The sequence below is a fragment of the Hyla sarda genome, chromosome 10, assembly GCF_029499605.1.
Source record: "Hyla sarda isolate aHylSar1 chromosome 10, aHylSar1.hap1, whole genome shotgun sequence".
NCBI lineage: Eukaryota > Metazoa > Chordata > Amphibia > Anura > Hylidae > Hyla > Hyla sarda.
The window spans coordinates 8,745,738-8,757,795 of NC_079198.1; the positions used below are offsets into that span (position 1 = coordinate 8,745,738).

A 12,058-nucleotide genomic window follows, 5' to 3' on the forward strand; every position below is an offset into this window, starting at 1 on the left:
TATTTATTTTTTTATTACACTTTTAATTTAGCTCACTAGTCTGAATTCCTCTGAAAGGGAGGGGGCGTGGCCTCACTGTGCAGGTCTCCGCCCCCTCCCTCAGTATGCTGTCTGCTCACATCTCCCCTAGCATTAGCAAAACTACAACTCCCAGCTTGTCCTCACTGACAGTAGCGGGACACAAGCTGACAGTGGGAGGATTTATCCTCCAGCGCTGAGCCCTGCGCTCACAGCTGTCAATCAAGGAAGTGTGTCCATGAAATAGGTGATGATGCACGGACACAAGCAGGCAGGGGGGCAGTTGTATGACTGGCTTTTTCAGTATGAAATACTTAAAATTTTCTAATGAAAGCAATTGCAAAACCTGTTGGTTATACATGCTTTACAACATATCAAAAGTTTTTGTATCTGACAGCGCCCATTTAAAGGGCCACTGTATTCACCCAAACCTGTTCCCAGCTAATACTCTTTGGTCACAAGGTATATGAGGCGGTACCATCTTGCCTGATCAATAAACTTCCTACTGTGAAGACCCTGTGTGAAAATTAGGGGCAACTTGGCTCAAAGTCCAGCCGGTTTGGAGTCGTTCTTACCATTAGAATTGGGTCAGAAGTCTTCACTCCAGGATTGTTCCTACTATCACTATAGACAGGAAGGTGAAGCCATATTTCAGCCTAGGGATAACCTCGATCCTTGATCTTTTGGGTTGTTGTTTTTTTCAAGGACAAAAATTTGGAAGCTGAAACTGAAGATGGGGCTGACATGTGCTACAGCTCAATGGCTCCGAAGTGAGCGCACGGGCTCCTCCAACTTCCAGAAGATTCATGGATGCGTCGACCTTTTATAATTTTTATATCATTATCTACTATACAGGAACAGTACAACCGGTTGGTAAATCTGTCACAAAGTGGAACTGTTTATTAAGCCGCCCCCCCCCCCCCCCCCCCAAAAAAAAAAAAAAACGACATAAAAGAAGACGTTATCAAGCTACGGCAGCCCCTGTACAATCCTGTCAGCACCGCAGACATCTGGCGCACAAAGTGGACTTCTCTCCGTGCCGGATGACTGGTGGGGCGGAGGCATGTGACGTGATAGTCACGCCCCGCTCGTGACATCACGGCCACGCCTCCTCAATGCAAGTCTATGGAAGGGGCTGTCACGTCATGAGCCTCTGACACTGCACCTGACGGTCTAGACCAGTGATGGTGAACCTATGGCACAGGTGGCACGCTGAGCCCCCTCTGTGGGTACGCAGCCATAGTTTTGCCATGAATGCCTTTTGATGGGCTCCACCGGCGCCGGACATCCGCTATGCTCAGTGCCGGTGTTAAGGCGGGGCAAACCGGGACATCCCTGTGTCCCGAAAGATCTTTTCGGGACACAAGGATGTCCCGGTTACCTTTCTGTGGCCCAGTGTTAACTTTAAAAACGCAGGGGCCACCAGACATACAGCCTCCATCCATACACTGTATATGACTGAAGGCTGTATGTTTGTGGGGGAACTATACTGCACCTAATGGGGGGGGGGGGGGGGGGGAGACTACAACCTAATGTGGGGGAACATACTGCCAACCTAATGTGGATGGAATGCAACTTATTGTGAGTGAACTGCAACCTAATGTGGGAGAACATACTGCCAACCTAATGTGGGGGAACTGCAACCTACTGTGGGGAACTGCAACCTAATGTGGGTGGAATGCAACTTAATGTGGGGGAACTACAACCTAATGTGGGGGAACATACTACCAACCTAATGTGGGGGAACATGGGAACATACTGCCAACCTAATGTGGGGGGGGACTACAATCTAATGTGGGGGGACTATACTGCCTACATAATGTTGGGGAACAACAACCTAATGTGGGGGAACTGCAACCTAATGTGGGGGAACTGCAACCTAATGTGGGGGAACTGCAACCTAATGTGGGGGAACATACTGCCAACCCAATGTGGAAGAACTTCAACCTAAAACAGGGGAACTACAACCTAATGTGGGGGAACATACTGCCAACCTAATGTGGGGGAACATACTGCCAACCTAATGTGGGGGAACTGCAACCTAATGAGGAGGAACTACAACCTACTGTGGGGGAACATACTGCCTACCTAATGTTTGGGAACTACAACCTAATGTGGGGGAACATACTGCCTACCTAATGTGGGAGAACTACAACCTAATGTGGGGGAACATACTGCCTACCTAATGTGGGGGTACGTACTGCCTACCTAATGTGGGGGAACTACAACCTAAGTTGTTTTTTTCTAAACTTAAACCTCAGTATTCTGATTTAATATCTGGGCTGGCACTGTGAGGGAAAAAAAGTTGGTGTGCATTACGGTTTGGGCACTCGGGCTCAAAAAGGTTCACCATCACTGGTCTAGACGAACGCCGGGTGCAGCAGGGAGATCGCAGGGGTCCCCATCCTTTGGATAGGGGATAAGATGTCTAGGTAGGGGCGGAGTACCTCTTTAAATGCGGGGTCACGCTCTGACCTAATAATGCTGATCTTTCTTTCTGGTGGGAGACCCAAAATGTATGAATAAGTGCACGTTACTGAGCTACAACTCTGCGTCTCCAGAGAGAGGATCGTGCATTCTTATTACAATTCATCATACCATGCCCTGCAACATAACAGTACTCACTGACCAGGTATAGGTGCTCCCTCTTCACATGCCTGATGTCCACTTTTATTGAAGTCATCAGCTGTCGTCCAACGTGTTCTCCTGCGATCCTCAGCATCGAGTCGGGCAGTAAACAGAGCTTCTGCGTGAGACAAATGTTCTCCAGGTCCCTTGGATAAATAAAGGCTTCCTAGACAACTTGGTAATTATAGTCACAGTTGTGTTAGCCAATTGTGTAAACGGGTTTTGAATAGGATGCTTCTCTTCCTCAGGGAATTAGATCACTCTGGGCTTGAGCTTTTTTTCTAAAGGGGTTTTCCATCTCCGCTTGTTGTAGCTATGGATGGCGAATGACAAGATAAACAGCTGGGGCTGTCAGGGCACGCTCCGTACTCCTGTGGAGTGCGTATACACCTATGTAAATACAATGTAGTCTAGGAAGCCTTTATGACCCAAGGGGCTCTGAGAACAATAATGTCGCGCAGAAGCTCTGTTTACTGTGATGGCTGCACGACTATCACACAGGTGCACCTTGTCAGTCCCGTACCATGACTGCAATAAAAGGGCAAATTAGGTATACGAAGAGGAAACATATATATCAGTGGTCATGGACTCCTGTATACAGTGCATTTTGTTTTGGAATGTTTTCAGACACTTATTTTTTTATTTTTCACATTTTGTTATGTTGCTAGATTAGAGTCCTTTGTGGTAAATTCATCTGATTGGACAGGATTTGGGAAGACCCAGCCCTATCTATATGAGGTCTCACAGCTGACAATGTATATCAGAGCAAACACCAAGCCATGAGGTGGAAAGAACTGCCTGTAGAGCTCAGACACAGCCCTATCTATATAAGGTCTCACAGCTGACAATGTATATCAGAGCAAACACCAAGCCATGAGGGGGAAAGAAATGTCTGTATAGCTCAGACACAGCCCAGTCTATATAAGGTCTCACAGCTGACAGTGTAAATCAGAGCAAACACCAAACCATGAGGGGGAAAGAACTGCCTGTAGGGCTCAGACACAGCCCTGTCTATATAAGGTCTCACAGCTGACAATGTATATCAGAGCAAACACCAAGCCATGAGGGGGAAAGAACTGCCTGTAGAGCTCAGACACAGCCCTGTCTATATAAGGTCTCACAGCTGACAATGTATATCAGAGCAAACACTGAACCATGAGGAGGAAAGAACTGCCTGTAGAGGTCAGACACAGCCCGGTCTATATAAGGTCTCACAGCTGACAATGTATATCAGAACAAACACCAAGCCATGAGGAGGAAAGAACTGCCTGTAGAGGTCAGACACAGCCCGGTCTATAGAAGGTCTCACAGCTGACAATGTATATCAGAGCAAACACTGAACCATGAGGAAGAAAGAACTGCCTGTAGAGGACAGACACAGCCCTGTCGATATAAGGTCTCACAGCTGACAGTGTATATCAGAGCAAACACCAAACCATGAGGTCGAAAGAACTGCCTGTAGAGCTTAGAGACAGGATTGTGTGGAGGCACAGATCTGGGGGACAATACATTTCTGCTTCACTAAAAGTTCACAAGAGCTCAGTGGTCTTTAAAATTTTTAAATGGGTACTCCGGTGAAAAACATTTTTAAACAGAAAGTTAAACAGATTTGTAAATTAATTCTATATAAAAATCTTAACCCTTCCAGTACTTATCAGCTGCTGTATACTCCACAGGAAGTTGTGTAGTTCTTTCCAGTCTGACCACTGTGCTCTCTGCTGACACCTCTGTCGATGCCAGGAACTGTCCAGAGCAGGAGAGGTTTGCTATGGGGATTTGCTCCTACCCTGGATAGTTCCTGAGTTCCTGACATGGACAGAGGTGGCAGCAGAGAGCACTGTGTTTAGACTAGAAAGAACTACACAACTTCCTGTGGAGCATACAGCAGCTGATAAGTACTGGAAGGATTAAGATTTTTATATAGAAGTAATTTACAAATCTGTATAACTTACTGGCACCAGTTGATTTAAAAAAAAAAAAATGTTTTTCACCGGAGTGCCCCTTGAAATGAAAGAAGATGGAACCACCAGGACCTTTTCAATCGGGGGAAAAGGGCCTTGGTAAAAAAAAAAAAAAAAAGGAAACCAAATACCCCGTGGTCACTCTGGCTGAGCTCCAAAGATCCTGTGTGCAGATGGAAGAAACTTCCAGAGGGTCCAGAACCATCACTGCAGCCTCCACAATCTGGGCTTTATGGCAGAAAGAAGAAATAAGCTTCTCCTCAGTAATAACACATGAAAGACGCCTGGAGATTTATGAAAATGATCTAAAAGGATAAAACTGTGAGGAACAAGATTCTGATGAAACCAAGACTGAACTTTTTGGCCTCTCTTCTAAGCGTCATGTCTGGAGGAAACCAGGGAGTACATAACGGGGGATGCATCCTGCTGTAGAGGGGTTTTTCAGCAGCTTGGACAGGATTTAGGGAAAGCTGAATAAAGTAAAGTGCAGAGATGTTCTTAAAGGGTTACTCCGCCCCTAGATATCTTACCGATAGGGGATAAGATGTCTGATCGTGGAGACCCCCGAAATCTCTGCTACGGCACCCAAATCATTCAGTGCACCGAGCGAACTTTGCTCCGTGCTGGATGACTGGCGATGCTGGGCGGAGGCTTGTGCCATCACAGCCATGCCCCGCTCATGCCGTCTCAGCCACACCCCCTCAATGCAAGTCTATGGGAGGGGGCGTGACGGCCGTCACGCCCCCTCCCATAGACTTGCATTGAGGGGGTGTGGCCGGGACGTCACGAGCGGGGCATGGCCGTGACGCCACAAGCCTCCGGCGCAGCACCCAACACTCTAAATGAACTCCGGGTGCAGCAGGGAGATCATGGGGGTCCCCAGTGGCGGGACCCCTGTGATCAGACATCTTATCCCCTATACTTTGGATAGGGGATAAGATGTCTAGGGGCAGAGTACCCCTTTAATTCCAATGTGTCACAGATTTACTGACCATCTGTTCACATATAGTAGCTAATAATAGAAACAGTCTGGGGTCTACACTAACAATTAGATGCCAAAGATAGCAGTCCTCAAAGTTATATGGAAAAATATTTATACCACAATGGAGAAAAGAACTTCAGGGCCCTTGTGGTCTATTCACAAATAAAGATAGAAATACACAGATACAATACAATTTGGTATAACTAGAAAGTATTACTATATATCTATTGCAACAATGTAACCTGCAAAGTAAAAATGGCATATATGATAAAATAAAATAACATAACATATATGATAAAATACCCAAGAAATTTATGAAATAACAAAAATACATGATAAAATAACAAAAAATAAGAAAAAAATATCTAAAAATAATAAGCAAAAAATAACAAAAAAATATATAAAATAAAACATTATAAAATAACAAAAAATATAATAAATATATATTAAATAAAAATATATGACAAAATAACAAACATACATGATGACATTTTTTTTTTAAATAACAAAAATATATGACAAAATAAAAATATATGGCAAAATAACAAAAATATATGATAAAATAAAAAAATATATGATAAAATAAAAAATATATAAAATAACAACACATGATAAAATAACAAAAAAAATTAAAAATGATAAACAAAAAATAAAAAATGTATACAATGACAAAAATATGAAAAAATATATAAAATAAAAACATTTGACAAAATAACAAAATATATGATAAAAAAAATAAAAGTCCCATAATGCCTTTTTGGTAGTCAGTAAAATCCCTCCCTGACATTGATATAAAACAGTGATGTCCAAACTGTGGCCCTCCAGATGTTGCAAAACTACAACTCCCAGCATGCCCGGACAGCCAACAGCTGTCCGGGCATGCTGGGATTTGTAGTTTTGCAACATCTGGAGGGCCAAAGTTTGGACATCACTGATATAACAGGTGAATGTGTAACTGGCAGCCAAAGGTGAGAGGCTGGGAGTCCCGTAATGCGCATTATTGCTGCTGCTTAAGGGCACGCTTCCACCTGGCCTATACGCTGCGCAAAATTTGTGGCAGCAGCGAGAAACATGCTGCGTATTCCTCGCTCACTATACACACAGGGCTTTCCGGCGGCATCCCTATGTATGCAGTGAGTTTTGCAGGTGGAGCCGCGTCACAGTCACGCCGGCACACGGCCCCGTCTCCAAAACTCACTACACGCATAGGGCTGCCGCCGGAAAGCCTTTTGCGTATAGTGAGTGAGGCATACGCTGCTGCCGCAAATTTTGTGCAGCGTGAAATACACTACCTATACGCCAGGTGGGAACGCACCCTTAGTGATATAACATCACAAGTATATGGGCTGTAGGCATAGGTGTGCACGCATGCGTATATATATATATATATATATATATATATATATACATATACGCACACAAATACACTCTTACTCGCTTGCACACATACATAAACAGACCTGCACAATCTGCTCCTGATCTCTATGTGAATTGCGCTCAGTAAACAGCCCAGGTCAGGCGCTCCGTGTGAACAATATGGAGTATAATGCAAGTTTAATACAATAAATCAGAACAATGGGGGAGATTTATCAAAACCGGTCCAGAGGAAAAGTTGCTGAGTTGCCCATAGCAACCAATCAGATCACTACTTTCATTTTTCACAGGCCTTTTCAAAAATGAAAGCAGCGATCTGATTGGTTGCTATGGGCAACTCAGCAACTTTTCCTCTGGAACGGGTTTTGATAAATCTCCCCCAATGTGTATTTGAATGTAAACTATCAGTAGGTAGTAGGTCAGTAGCCATTTGCCCCTTTCATATGTGACACAGAGGGGTCTGACTGAGGCGGAACGAATGAGTAAATGAAATAAAAACACAGCATGAAGGAAGAAGAAATAAACTCTTAGGGGGAAGAGTTATCAAAACCTGTGCAGAGGAAGAGTGGTGCAGTTGCCCATAGCAACCAATCAGATCACTTCTTTCATTTTCCACAGGCCTCTAAAGAGGCCTGTGGAAAATGAAAGAAGCGATCTGATTGGTTGCTATGGGCAACTGCACCACTCTTCCTCTGCACAGGTTTTGATAAATCTCCCCCTTAGAGTACATGGCTGAGGAAAGAAAAAGAAAATCTGAAAAATATATATATAAAAGAAATAAACAATGGCTGTTATCAATAAAGCTGCTAAACTAAAACATTAGGGTGACTAAATAACTAGAGAATCCCTAGAAAGATGGTCGTGCTAGCGTACACTATTATCATAATAATAATAATTATATAACCAATAAATTACACAGTTTATTACAAATTGATGATTTAAAAATGAAAAAACAAAAACAAAAAAAAAAATCCCCTCTAGAAGATATTGGCTGCCGTACGCTGTTCTGGGAGAGTGGGATACCGAGAGTAATGGCGCTGGTATTGCGCAGTAACCACTTGGCCGTGCCTCACCCTTGCGCTGCCGTGACTCCGCCTCTGCGTGACGTTACGGAACGCGCATGCTACAGGGGAGGTCTGGAGGAGGAGCATGTCCGTCCTTCACTGTGCGGAGATATCGCTCGCATAGTGTAGGAGGATTGGATCGGCAGGGAAACAAATGCGCGGCAAGGGAGTGCAGCACGGAGGTGATAGAGCCTCAAGTTTGAGGCTTGATTCGGGTGTGACCAGGCACACCCCGTGCGCACGCACGCCTATGGCTGTAGGTCCTGTAGTGTTGGTTGGTGTGAATATTACCTCACTGTTAGCGTATTGCAGCTGGTGCCGGGACGGGCTGGAGGTACCGAGTGCAGGTCTTTGTGAGGCCCGTAGTTCCTGTGCAGATCGTGGAGGAATCAGATTCGGGAGGCAGGCCTGTCAGCTGATTGCGGGCGGGTAGCAGACAACAGCAGCATCCTCGTGGTTAACCCCTTAGGGTAGTTCACACTGCGAGCAGAGATTCCGTCAGGCGGCCGCTACATCGGCGGTAGGACCGCGGGGCACTGCGCCATCACCATTGACGGCTATGCAGTACATGTTCTTTCTTTGCGCGGAACAATTGTCCACCCATTCACACTGATGATAACGTTCACAGCACGGAATTTTACTCCTGGAATTCCACCCACAGAATTCTGTGGAGTGAACATACCCTTAAAGGGGTACTCCGGTGGGAATTTTTTTAATTTTATTTCAGATCAACTGGTGCCAGAAAGTTAAAACAGATTTGTAAATCACTTCTATTTTAAAAAATCTTAATCCTTCCAGTACTTATCAGCTGCTGTATACTACAGAGGAAATTGAGTTGTTATTTCCAGTCTGACCACAGTGCTCTTTACTGACACCTTTGTCTGTGCCAGGAACTGCCCAGAGCAGGAGAGGTTTTCTATGGGGATTTGCTCCTGCTCCGGACAGTTCCTGAGTCAGACAGAGGTAGCAGCAGAGAGCACTGTGGTCAGACTGGAAAGAACTACACAACTTCCTCTGGAGCATAGAGCAACTGATAAGTACTGGAAGGATTAAGATTTTTATATTTAAGTAATTTTCAAATCTCAATAGAAGAAGGAAATGATGTCCGCGCTCACCATGCCGTAGAAAATTGGATATGCTTTATTAGCGTCTTCATTTTTTCAGCAGTGCCCACCCACTCTTCTCTTACTACTATAAATTTTCAAATCTGTTTAACATTTCTGGCACCAGTTGATTTAAAAAGAAAAAATGTTTTCCAGTGGAGTACCCCTTTAACGATCACGGACGTATATTTTTGTCCATGGCTGGCTCCCGTTGTGTTGTGTGTGTGTGTATGTATATATATATATATATATAGATAGATAGATAGATAGATAGATAGATAGATAGAGATATATATATATATATATATATAGCAATACTATCTAGGTATACCAAATTGTATCTCTATGTATATTTTATTCCTTGGGCCATCACGCCCCCTCCCATAGACTTGTATTGAGGGGGCGTGGCTAAAACAAAAAAAGCTAAAACAACATTCTGCACATTTACTTCCGAATGCTGACCAGTGGAGTACCCCCTTAAAGGGTTACTCCGCTGCTCAGGATTTGGAACAGTACCCTCAGCTTAAAGGGGGTACTCCGCTACTCAGCGTTTGGAACAAACTGTTCCGAACGCTGGAGCTGGCGCCGGGAGCTTGTGACATCATAGCCCTGCCCCCTCATGATGTCATGCCCCACCCCCTCAATGCAAGACAATAGGAGGGGACGTGACAGTTGTCACGCCCCCTCCTATAGTCTTGCATTGAGCGGGCAGGGCTATGACAACACAAGCTCCTGGCGCCAGCTCCAGCGTTCCATACGCTGAGCAGCGGAGTACCCCTTTAAGCTGAGATAATATACAGAAAAGACAGCAGCAGGGATGAAGGCAAGGAAGCCAGACAGGGTCATACACAGTAAGAACAATTTCATTGGAATACTAGACATGTAGGAAGCTTATTGCTATTCCTATCACACCTGGTGACCAAAGGGAATTAGCTTGGGACACGTTTGGGTGCGTACAGTGGTCCTTTAAGATGCAGAGAGTGAGTGTGCACTCAACTTATGGACAAAGCCAGGAACAGCAGCAACAGACAGAGATGGGAGTGGGGAAGAGGCTGGAGAACTTCACGAGAAGCACGAGTGACCCCATGTCCGTGCTCATAAGGTAGTATAATGGCGGACACGGACCGCCGATGTTACACCAACTGAGAGGAGAGGAACATCAATGGAACTTGTTAATAAATCAATACATAGAAAGTGTCGCGTGTTCTTCATGTGTAGAGCAAAAGAGCAACATCGTATGGAGAATACGGAATCCCTGTATCAGTATTTTCCAGCATCATATAATCTATAGTACAATATATGTGTTGTAGGGAAGATGTCGCCATTATCACATCCTGCTCAGATAATCAGCCTAGGAAACTCTTACGTATCTAAACTTCGATAAGATACCATGGGGGTAGGTAGGTACGAAGAACAAAGGTCACGTTATGCCACGATGTACTCACTTCCTTTTAGTGAAGCAAAAGTAGAAGGGATAATAATAATGGAGATCTATAGCTGCTTGTTTACATACAGTAATAAGTGACATCGTATGTTGTACTTGATTATGGATTTTTATTAAAAAAATATACATATAAATCTGGCTGGGCACAAGCACTGGAGGTAACTGAGAGGAGGCTGTGAGTTGGACCTACTGCTGCTGTAATTGCCCACTGGCCCCTGGTTTTGCCCATACGGCACAGTTAGGTTTAGCATTAGGTCCCGTGCCACTTGAGAAACCTTGGTGTTGGGGTGCGGACTCAGGTACGTCTTTCATACAAGGATATACTGGCTAATGTCTCAATTTTAACATCAGTTTTGAGGGTTTGTCATACGTTATTGTCTACATCTACCACAGTAGTGCACATAAGTTCCTGTATAGTTAGTTGATTGATCACTTGGTTGGATGGTCAGATGTTTAGTTAGTTGATTGATCTGTAAGTTTGTTGGTTGGTTGGATGATTGGTTGGTTGGTCAGATGGTTAGTTAGTTGATTGATATGTAAGTTTGTTGGTTGGTTGGATGATTGGTTGGTTGGTCAGATTGTTAGTTAGTTGATTGATATGTAAGTTTGTTGGTTGGTTGGATGATTGGTTGGTTGGTCAGATTGTTAGTTAGTTGATTGATATGTAAGTTTGTTGGTTGGATGATTGGTTGGTTGGTCAGATTGTTAGTTAGTTGATTGATATGTAACTTTGTTGGTTGATTGGTTGGTTGGTCAGATTGTTAGTTAGTTGATTGATATGTAAGTTGGTTGGTTGGATGATTGGTTGGTTGGTCAGATGGTTAGTTGATTGATAGGTATATTTGTTGGTTGGCTTGTTGCTCAGTTGATTTGTTGTTGGCCGATTCATTGGTGATGGGGCCCATAAAAATGAGAAGGAAGTTAGTGAAAGCTGCTGTTTTCTGTAGTGAGCATCTTGCTTGGTTTTGTATATTTGTACGTCCTGTTGGGTGTTTTATCGAGTCATATATAAAAGTCGTGCTTCAGCTTGTTTCTTTCCAAACAATATTGACAATTTGAGCAGGTACCTCTTCACCTGATGACCTGTGATCCCTCATTTTACCATATAATGTATTGTGGAACCAATGATTTGCAGTATTGCTTGGGGAAGGGGATACCACCAGCAAGAAACTGCAGGCTGAGGGTAAGGAGAGCACGTCTGACCTCACTGTAAATCCAGGAGGGGGTCCGGGGAGGAAGGAGATGGTCCTACCCACAGAGACGTAATGAGTGGCCACAATGATGGAATTACTTCTCAGGTGGGAACTAGATGTGGTAATATGGAAAGATATAACATTAAATAAAAAAAAGATAAAAGGCTTTATTAGTGCACCCGCCACTCTGCAACCAAAACACCTGCAGGGGGCGTAAGACTCAGTCAGCAACATAACACTTATAGCAGAGAGAAACATGGATGAAACGTCCCATCATTCCCAATAATAAAT

General features: G+C 44.1%; 1 protein-coding gene across 1 annotated transcript in view; it reads right to left on the minus strand.

The window, feature by feature from the left end:
* LOC130294272 (phospholipase A2 inhibitor and Ly6/PLAUR domain-containing protein-like) overlaps positions 1 to 10,522 on the minus strand; it is a 35,170-nt gene extending 24,648 nt beyond the window's left edge. Inside the window, exons 1-2 of the mRNA XM_056543884.1 lie at positions 10,497 to 10,522; positions 2,648 to 2,820 (exon numbers count right to left, since the gene is read on the minus strand). Coding sequence (XP_056399859.1) covers positions 2,648 to 2,820; positions 10,497 to 10,522 — 199 coding nt within the window. The remainder of the gene's footprint in view (positions 1 to 2,647; positions 2,821 to 10,496) is intronic.
* Positions 10,523 to 12,058: the final 1,536 nt, after the last annotated feature.